Source organism: Oratosquilla oratoria, chromosome 4 (assembly GCF_046742065.1).
Source record: "Oratosquilla oratoria isolate Oo_2021 chromosome 4, ASM4674206v1, whole genome shotgun sequence".
Classification (NCBI taxonomy): Eukaryota; Metazoa; Arthropoda; class Malacostraca; order Stomatopoda; family Squillidae; genus Oratosquilla; species Oratosquilla oratoria.
This window is the reverse complement of record NC_134780.1, coordinates 455,856-466,766: the sequence shown is the minus strand read 5'-3', so window position 1 is coordinate 466,766 and position 10,911 is coordinate 455,856. Positions and strand designations below refer to the sequence as shown.

The 10,911-nt window shown below is 39.6% G+C and overlaps 1 protein-coding gene across 1 annotated transcript; it reads left to right on the top strand.

Annotated features, from left to right (window-relative positions):
- The first annotated feature begins 7,204 nt into the window (after positions 1–7,204).
- LOC143024260 (ATP-dependent DNA helicase Pif1-like) lies at positions 7,205–7,996 on the top strand. Its single transcript, XM_076183045.1, has one exon. It carries the CDS (start codon positions 7,205–7,207, stop codon positions 7,994–7,996), a length of 792 nt encoding a protein of 263 aa, XP_076039160.1.
- The last annotated feature ends 2,915 nt before the right edge of the window (positions 7,997–10,911 follow it).

Genomic DNA, 10,911 nt, shown 5'->3' with positions numbered 1-10,911 from the left:
GAAACAACAATTGTTTTCTCGGCATCCGTTCGTGTGAGATTCCATTGATGAATCTTACCAATCCGTCTTAGGGCAGCTTCACACTGGTCCAATTGTCGTCATCTGTTGTGAGTTCGTTTCGCCGGAAATGACTTCGGTTACAGTCTTTCGTCTTTCGTCTTTCGTATCTCCCAAAGTCAAATTCCCGCCACGTGCTGAGAAGACGAATTAAGAGGAACTAAAACAATGCAAATATTAAAACGTTGTTGAAATGATCTTAGAAAAGTCTAGAGCATCGTCAGCGAAGTCTTCTCCTAGTTATTCAAATTAACAACAGTTGACGAGAATTAGCCTATTGTGAAGCTATGGCTGACTAATTCGATTCTAACCTAATCGCCTGACTTGTTATGCCTTCCCATCAGTCATCTTAGATCGTTTAGTATACCCACCCACCGCATCATGCCAATCTCTAAATATCATTGAATTCATCAAAACCAGCCATAGCTGACTAATTCGATTCTAATCTAATCGCCTGACTTGTTATGCCTTAGCATCAGTCATCTTAGTTCTTTTAGTGTATCCACCCATCGTATCATGCCAATCTCTAAGTATAATTGAATTCATCAAAAGCAGCCACTAAGTTCCTTCAGACCAATTACTAAACTCCTCCAAGAATCACTCAAACCCATCAACCCATTGAGTGTCTTGAACAGACATCAACCAGGCTCCATTTTCTGTGAGCATTCAAGACGAAAATGGTGACGATTTCTTAATTATCACATCAAACGCATTCCAGAAAGTAAACATTCCTGGATTCTCCAAGTGAAGGAAAGTAAATACAGCTGTCATATGAACTGGAATATGTCCGCTCGGAGAAAATGGATAAGATTTAATCATAATGCAGATTTTCGGGTTTGTGTTTGTAAAAAGATCCTTTAGGACTTTGTAACCGAGTTTTTAGTTTATACTAAAGGATTTTTTTTTATTATTATTCTAGTCGTTTTTCCTTTATTTTTTGCCCATGTCTGTTTACGAGAACAGAGAAAATGTCTATAAACTCGGTCTTGAGTTAACTCTCCAAAACGCTTTTATTCGCTTTCACTCCTTTTGTTCTGGTAATGGCAGACGATAATGTTCATGTTAGAGATATTTCTGTCCCTTTTGTATGAATCAGTATAAAAACTACCTCAGCTCTGAGACATTCATTTCACTCAGATTTAAGATATCCTTGGTCGGATTAAAACAAAAAATATACATCACTGTGTTGGGGAGGCTACTGAGTTCTAATCGTGTCAAAACTAGTCGATTTTATTCATTTGAGGAGTGTCACCCGACCTGATCAGCATCTCGATTAATCTAGACCCCATTCTCTTCGAGAGAGTTGGGTGTGTGTGTGCGTGTAATATCATAACATTACACGCCAGATTCGCACCCTAGTATCATAAACTGTCCACTTCCTCCAGTCTTTCACCCTTAATACTCACTTCCAGCCTGCTGTCACTCTCTCCCCTTGTACATCTCATCACCATTCTTTTACTCACATTTATCTTCAACTTCCTTCTTTCACACACCTTCCCAAACTCTGTCACTAGCTTCTTCAACCCCTCCTCTGATCCTGCTACAAACGCAATATCGTCAGCAAACAACAACTGTCTTATCTCCCACTTTTCTCCGTTTTCTTTAACCATCTCCAATCCCCGACCCATTACCCTTGCCTTTACCTCTCGCACTCCCTCCCCATCCATGTCTAAATTCAACAGACAAAAAATAAATAAGCAGACATACAGGCAGGCAGACAGGCATATAGACAGACACATAGGAAGACAGGGTGGAGAATATAGGGTGGAAAGTAGGAGAGAATATATTCCCCTTTGATATAAGGATACTGACTCGACCCTACATCACTGAGGGACCCTGTTGCCGAGTCCAAGGGCATTTGGCGAAGGACGTTCGTCTCTGAGAGAGCAAACATGGTTGGACAGCGGAGGAGAAGGTGGCACCTAAGGAGGAAGAGAGGGGATGGTAGAGAGAAGGAAGAGATGTAAAAGGAGGAGACGTTTGAGGAATCAAAGAAGAAGAGTAAAAAGATGAAAAAAAGCGTAGGAGGAGAAGGTATCATAAAATAAAAGGAGTTACAGTAAATGAATGGGGTGAAAGAATAGGTGGACAAGAATGTGGAAAATGTGGAACAGGAAAAGAAGGAGTTAGAAAAGGAAGAAAAGAGGGAGGAGCAATGTGAAGGAAAAAAAATAGAGAGAAGAAGTTTTGCCTCTCTAGTAGTGTTAACATTAAGAAACGAAAACGAAGGAATTTTATAGTGATTTTATATTTTATATTGATTATAATAGCATAATTCCATATGAACGGACTCGGCATGACCCCCCCCCCCCCTTTCTCTTCTGAAGAGAACAAATAGTGTTTGGGTTACGCGCGAGCACACATTCTGATAGACAAATGTGTTACAAAAACTCAACCCCACACAATTATCCGGACATGGGTCAATATTGTACGGATTTTCGTGAAATTACAACGGATCATTTGCAATGTGTGATGACTTGCTTCTTCCATTAATAGGCAAATATTTAAGGTATTTAACTTTAATAATAATAAATGATGAAGGTATTTGAATAATAAAGAAATAAAGGTATTTCACTTTCCATTTTCCTCCTTTCTGTCACATCATTTCTCTGGTCATAGTAAGATATCATAATCAAGAAAATTCTATTAGAAACGGAAAAAGCTTGAGGTCCAAGAGAAGTTAAAGTTGGGATGGGATGGTCTGAGAGTATGAGAAAGATGACAAGGAAAAGGAAGAGGTTACACACAGTAATTAAAAAATTATAAAAACTGAAAAAAGTGTGTGGTGTATGTCAAGTGGGTTATCTATTTTATTTTTTCATGTGTGTGTGCTAATCTTGCCTTAAAGGGTAAGAAGTACAAAGTGCCAGCTAGCCAACTACAGAAGCGTGCTTGAGTCACCTTTATAATGTTGATAATAACGGTAATAATAATAATAATAATAGTAATAATAATGATGATAATAATAATAATGATAATAATAACAATGATAATGATAATAATCATAACAATAGTAATAATGATAATGATGATATAGTGATAGTAATAGTAAAAGTAATAATGATGATAACAATAATAATTATGATAGTGATGACAATAATGATAATGATAATAGTGATGATGATAAAGATGAGAATAGAAATAACAAAAGTAACGATGATACATTAGCGATTTGATGACTCAAAATCCCGGTCGACCCGATGCGGCTAAAGTTCATGAGTCATGATATCATCCTGATTTACCAACTTTCACCGTGTGTAATGCTGCTGTCTCGTCCTATTTCAGGTCTTTATGTTTTTCATAGAAGTCATAAAGCTTTGGTGAATTTCCATTAGTGTCTGTGTCGTTCTTTCTCTACAAGCGTAGCCTGTTATTCTCTCTAAATCTATTAATTTTCTATTTTTTTTATATAGTTTCCTTCTTGTTTTCTTTTCTGTATATTATTTTTTTTCTTATTCACTTCTTTTACTGTTATTTTTACATTTTTCTTATTCTGTTTTTTTTTTTTTTAACCTTATCTCCTTATATTCTCCCTCTTTCGTACTATTTTCTCTTTCATGTTATCCAATTTCTCATTTTCTTTCTTATTCCGTTTTCTATTCTTTCACTTTTTGTCCTCCTTTTACTTTGTCTGGTTCCTCTCCCTTTTCTTATTTTTCTTCTCTTTATAATCCACTGTTATTTTTTTCATTTATGCTTTTGTTGATATTATGGTCACCTTATTACTGTCATTATCAATTTTTCTAACTCCACTATTTGCACTATTGTTATCGTTTATATACCTCCTTCCATTATTTTCATGGCTACTTTGCAATCTGATGAACTGGGAAAATCACACACACATATCGTCAGTGTTCACTCCAAAGCCATATTCCTCTGAAGTAGCCCATGCGTGGTACTAGTTTGGAATAAACTTGGAACAAGGCCCGAGTCTTCCTTCATCTTCCTCAAAGTAAAGAGATATATGCATAAATTAAATAACGCATAGATGAATGAATAGATAGATTGCACATACTCAGACGATGAGTAAGGAATTTGAGTGACTGGTTCCTGCCCATTTTTACCCAAGAATTTTTTTTATATGACAAGTTTTTCTTTTATCTTTCAAAGTACTAGACAAGGTAATGTTCCCATAATGAGTCACAGGATTTCTACCCCTAGTATTGTCCCTTACCAAACCAAGTGTGTTTTTTTTTTAATTGGTACGTATACGAAAGTAAATTAACTGTAAGATATTAAGCACACCTTCATTTAAATGTACAAATTATTCTTAGAGAGAGAGAGAAAATGAGAGAGTTTGAGAAAGAGAGAGAGAATGAAAGAGATATACAGTAGAGAGAAAATGAGAGAGAATGAAAGAAAGATAGAGAGAAAATGAGAGAGAGAAAGAGAGAGAGAGAGAATTTAAGAGAGAGAGAGAGAGAGAGAATGAAAGAGATAGAGAGAGAGAGAGAATTTAAGATAGAGAGATAGAATGAGAGATAGATAGATAGAGAGAGAGAGAATGAAAGAGAGATAGATAGAAAGAGAGAGAATGAAAGAGAGATAGATAGATAGAGAGAGAGAGAATGAAAGAGATAGATAGAAAGAGAGAGAGAATGAAAGAGATATACAGTAGAGAAAAAATGAGAGAGAGAGCGAATGAAAGAAAGAGAAAATGAGAGAGAAAGAGAGAGAGAATTTAAGAGAGAGAGAGAGAGAATGAAAGAGAGAGAGAGAAAGAGAGAGAGAATTTAAGAGAGAGAGAGAGAGAGAATGAAAGAGAGATAGATAGAGAGAGAGAATTTAAGAGAGAGAGAGAATGAAAGAGAGATAGAGAGAGAGAGAGAGAGAATGAAAGAGAGATAGATAGAGAGAGAGAGAGGAGTAGGGAGAGAGCTAACAGCAGAGAGGATGAGCCACGTATAATCAGACCCAGGTAATGGAAGACGGTGAAGACGATGATTATGGAAGGTGTTAGGCCGTTGTAGTTAACAAGGGCGCTGTACAAGACGATTGTTAGCAACGACAGTTAGCGTGCTTGAGAGCCAGGCCTTTCTAGCAACGTCGAGAGCTCGGGGGTAATATGGGACAAATGACGTCAGGAGGAGGTTCTGGTAAAAGGACTCAGCGAGGACGAGCATCGAGAATCCCTTGAAATGAGGGAAATATAATGTCAAGGGTAAAAGGTATTCTGTATGTATATATATATATATATATATATATATATATGTAAATATATATATATATATATATATATAAATATATATGTGTGTGTGTGTGTGTGTGTGTGCGTGTGTGCGTGTGTGTGTGCGTGTGTGTGTGTGTGTGTGTGTGTGTGTGTGTGTGTGTGTGTGTGTGTGTGTGTGTGTGTGTGTGTGTGTGTGTGTGTGTATCTATATAGATGTGTACAATATATGATCATCTTCGTATGCTCTTGAATTTCGTTTATACGTAGGTGTATTATAGTGAAATTATTTATAATTATATGAAGACATTTGGGGGTAATTTGGTGTTGTGTGGTTTTAGAATGTTTTGATTTATTTCTTTTTTCTCATGTTTATGCACAAAATGAGAGATGAGAGTGTTCATGTTCATTTCTTTCTTATGTTGCTGTGACGTATTGCCTCTCTTGTTGAAGACAATGTTAATCGGCATGTGATTTTTTGTACTTGAATGTGCTGGCACTTTATGTACATAAATTCTATTGAAAAAATATATGGATATAATGTACATTGTCACTATAATCCTATTCCCTTCTTCACTAAAACATCTGTTAATTTTCCTTTCTTTCCTATTGGAACTGATACTCACTTTCTTCTTTCCTATCTGGAGGATAAAAAAAGATCAACTTGAAACAGGAACCTAACATGAAAGTATATGCACGTGTTCCATCATTCACGACAGTACATTTGAGTTTAAGATAAACCTCACCTACTTTTAGTTTACGATTAAAAAAATCTCACTACTTTTCTTGCAGGTGTACGGATACGAAGAAAACAACAAACGAGTCCTTCATAGGAACATCTCCTCACTCGAACCCCTTTACATCCTGACGTCGCTGCAGCCTGGCCTCGCCTTCCTTATGGTAACTTACGCTGCGAACGCCAAAGGCCGCAGCGCGTCGACCACGCTTGAGACAGTCACAATGAAAGTTGCGGAGAAGAGGACAGGTAAGTCTTGGATGAAAAATCTTTAGGGGATGAACATGTATACATGTCTACACAATGAACAAAAACTCCTTAACTCACAATGAAAGTTGCGGAGAAGAGGACAGGTAAGTCTTGGATGAAGAATCTTTAGGGGATGAGAATGTATACATGTCTACACAATGAACAAAAACTCCTTAACTCACAATGAAAGTTGCGGAGAAGAGGACAGGTAAGTCTTGGATGAAAAATCTTTAGGGGATGCGAATGTATACATGTCTACACAATGAACAAAAACTCCTTAACCACATACATCGTGCACACTCCCCAAATTTAGACAAAGATATGGTGACTAATAAATTGAGACAATTTCAAGAATGTTTGCATAAGCAGGGATGAAACAAAGGAGGAAAGGGAGAAAGCTAAAGGATAGATAGAGAAGCTAAAAAGAAAACGAAATAATCAACGAACAAGAGAAATTAATGTTTTATAGGAGAGAGAGAGATCAAAGATTTAGGGTATGGTTCCTAAAAAAAATCAGAGAAAGAAAAGAAGAGAAAGAAGTATATGGACTTGATATAATTTATACAAATATAGACGGACTGATATCAGCGAAATGAAAAAATAAAATACTTTCTAAAGGAGAAAGGATCTGGCATTATGTGCTTTGCCAAAACGAAGTTGGAAATATTGATGTTCTGGCGGACGAGGGGAAGTGTAATATGAGGAACAGGAAAGAAGCGCCGATGACGGTGAAAAGAAGCACCAAGGTGAACAAAGTAGAACTGAGAGAAGAAATATCACAGACGAAGGTGGTCCAAAAAGGCGATATTTTCATGAAAGATTTTAAACATAGTGATGAAAAAGTATGAACCAAAGTTGAGCGGAAGAAGCGTACTTGAAAATGAATCAATAATATAATTTTTAAACCTTGACCCGTTTTTGATTCGTTTCCCGTTTCGGTCGCGCACACTACGAAAAGCGGGACACCCCTCTCCGGGGGCCGCACGGCCCACAACATGTTCAAGATCCCGTTAATGGAGTTTGACGAAACTAAAGCGTGCTCCGTCAAGAAGAACACGGAATTGGCGAAGCTCCTACAACAGACCGAGCTGATCGTCTGGGACGAAGTCGTAATGGCGAACAAGAACATGCTGACTGCTGTGGATATCACTCTTAGAGACATCATGGACAACGACGAATTCATGGGGGGCAAAGTGTTTGTGTGCGCAGGAGACTTTCGTCAGATCTTGCCGGTGATAAGAAACGGAGGGAAGGAGCAGGAACTAGCCCACTGCATCAAATCGAGCTACATGTGGGAAGGGCTCGCGAAGATGCAGCTTACGGAGAACGTCCGTCTCAAAAAGGACGACGTCAAGAACAGCAAGTTCGCGAAGCAGCTGTTGACGATCGGGTCTCGCGAAAGCGGCGAGATCTACTTCGGAAGGGGTTTCGGTGTGCGAGCGACTTCGAGAGAGGAGTTGGTCTACAAAGTTTACGACGACTTCGGAGCGAACCACTTGAACCTTTCCTACTTCGAAAAGCGGTCGATAGTCTCGCCGACCAACGACGACGTCGACTCTGTGAACAAGATGATCTACGATCTCAACCAGGAAAAGGAGGTCGTGTACTACAGCGCGGACACGCCGTTGGATCAGGAAACGGATATCCAGGTTTTCAGTGTTCAACTCCATGACCAGCCCGTCTGTGCCGTTGCACGATCTGAGGCTGAAGATCGGCTGTATCGTGATGGTGATGAGGAACATCTGTCCTCCTATGATATGCAACGGAACACGTGTGATGGTCACTAACCTCAAGAAACACATTGTGGTGGGGAAAATCTTAGGGGGTGCTTATCGGGGTGAACAGGTATTGATCCCGCGAATTGCTCTGGAGTCGCAGGACACTCCCGTGCCCTTCAGGCGAAAGCAGTTCCCGATAAAGTTGAGTTACGCTATGACGATCAAGAAAATCTTAGGGGGTGCTTATCGGGGTGAACAGGTATTGATCCCGCGAATTGCTCTGGAGTCGCAGGACACTCCCGTGCCCTTCAGGCGAAAGCAGTTCCCGATAAAGTTGAGTTACGCTATGACGATCAACAAGAGCCAGGGACAGACTTTTGATCGCTGTGGGTTACTGCTGGATTCTGTACATTGCTTCGCGCACGGTCAACTGTATGTAGCCTGTTCTAGAGTAACGAACTGGGACTCTTTGGTGTACTATACGGGCTGGCGAAGGGCTGGAAAAAGTGTTGCCCCCCGGCCTGCTGTTAACGTGGTGTACAGAGAGTTGTTCGAGGATTATTTAGAGGGAGAAGAGGAGGAAAAGGGGCCCACAAAAGCGTCTTTAGTTGCGGCTACCCGCATTCCCGAGGAAGTGGACGAGTCCGACAGGACAAACAACATCCCGGAAGACATACACAAAATCTCAGAGGAGGAATGGCGGAATATGTTAGCGCCCGACTGTTCTCGAAAATAGAAAAGCTGGAGGAAAAGCTGAAGAAGGAGATCGAGGCTGTGATGGTGGCTTTAAACCGCTCTAGCGATGACGAAAGTAGCTCCGATGGCTTCCCGAAGAGAAGCCGTGAATCCGAAGAAGACAAAGAAGAGGGGCACTCTTCAGGGGGTTATGTTACTTCTCCGCCTTTTCCTAAGAAGGTTAAAACAGGGGCGAAGCCCTAGCTTGCGCGAAGCGCAAAAGCCCCCTGCGGAGCAGGGCCGGCGAAGCCGGTGGGCTTGTGGTTCAATAAAAGATATGCATTGACAAAAAAAAAAAAAAAATTGGGATGAATGTCAAAATAACAGGATATGCGATATTTTCATGAAAATTTTAAACATAGAGATGAAAAAGTATGAACCAAAGTTAAGCGGAAGAGGCGTACTTAAAAATAAATGGTTAAATAAAAATTTGTAAGTTGACAAAAAAAAAAAAAAAAAAAAAAAAAAAAAAATTGGGATGGATGTCAAAATAACAGGATTTGCTGGTATGGAACGAAAGATCGACACGAGGTCTTAGCAAATGACTGGAAAAGACATATTTGCTTGAAAGACGATAGAAAGTACCCCTGTCCACATAGATGTGTTGATTTATGGAACAAAATGGATGAAAGTAGATTCCAGATCAAGAATCTGAGGGCATAATGCAAAAATTTATGAGTGGAGACAAAGAAACAGAATCACATGTGCACAACTTCAGCCATGCAAAATCTTGTAATAGAATATGTACCGGTATATATAAATACACACGCGCACGCACTCACGGAAACACACATGCAGCTGGTTAGCGTCGTTGTTACGGTCGAGGGCTTGTGACGAGTCAGTTCCGAGGTCGAGCCCGCTAAAGGCATTAGAGCTTCGATTACACTGAGAAACATTACCATCACCACGAACCCAAGAGAATCATGTGTGTGTGTGTGATTTTGTTCGTTTGTTTGCTTGTTTGTGTCTGTTCGTATGTGTGTTTGTGTGCGTGAGAGACACAGAAGAGGGGTGAGGAGTGAGGGAACCGGGTAACTGTCTTAACCCTTTAAACTCTGATGACAAGATTCTTGTCATTTGGTCAAATAAAAAAAAAAAAAAAAATCATAAAACACCAAAATGTTTGATCAAACACCAGAAAAATATGACGTCAGTCCTCGCGCGGTCAAGCCGCATCAGATGATATTCGGATGTACGGGCTGACATGAGTTGAATGGGTTAAGGGATGGAAAAAATGTCATGAGAAATATGCACCCAAGAATGAATGTATAGAAAAAATTATATGAAGGGGTGATTGTGCATACAACATTGTATAGTGCAGAGGCTTGGAATCTAAACGTGGTAGGAGCGAGAAGTTTAAATGTGTTTGAGATGACGTGCCTCAGAAATATGGTGGTGGTAGGTTGGATAGAGTGATAAATGAGGAGGTGAGGAGGAGATTAGGGGTGGAACAGGAGTTGGCAGATAGGGCTAACACTGTATAGGGCAGAGTCTTGGAATCTAAACGTGGTAGGAAGGAGACGTTTAAATGGGTTTGAGATGAAGTGCCTGACAAATATGGTGGTGGTTACAAGGTTGGATAGAGTGATAAATGAGGAGGTGAGGAGGAGATGAGGGGTGGAACAGGAACTGGCAGATAAGGCTCATGAAAAAAAAAATGGTTTCGGCATATGGAAAGAATGAGTAAAGAAATATTAACAAGAATTATGTGGATAATCAGAAGTGGATGGAATGAACTAGACGTGACGAACAAGGATGAGATAGTTGAACAAGGTGAAAGGTTGGGTTGAGCAAGAGGGGATAGTTGTGAGTAGAAAATGGTTGTGAAAGGATGATATTCTGACGCAGCCTGAAGGATATTCTCCCCGTTTTCTCTATTTTTCTTCATGAGGGAACGAGGAAGAAAGGTCTTTGTATAACTAAATCGGCCCTGCTGTGGATGTGCTGTGCCTTGCTGCATTGCTTCTATCCCGGGCAGTGGAGTGGAGACATGGATGACCCTTCATCCACGTGGAGTTATGACGAGAATGAAACAATGGGTGGTGGATGGAGTGGACTAGGTGGGAGTGTGTGCGCGCTCCTACTTGGATGTCTCCTTTGTAAGAGGAATTAAGCCCTTGGTATATAAAATGTACATATGCATATACATATACATACATATACATATACATATTATACATATACATATACATATACATATTATACATATACATATACTTATACATATATACATATACATATACATATAT

Excerpts from the sequence above, each read along its gene's own strand:
- LOC143024260 (XM_076183045.1), top strand. The coding sequence starts at position 7,205 with ATGTTCAAGATCCCGTTAATGGAGTTTGACGAAACTAAAGCGTGCTCC.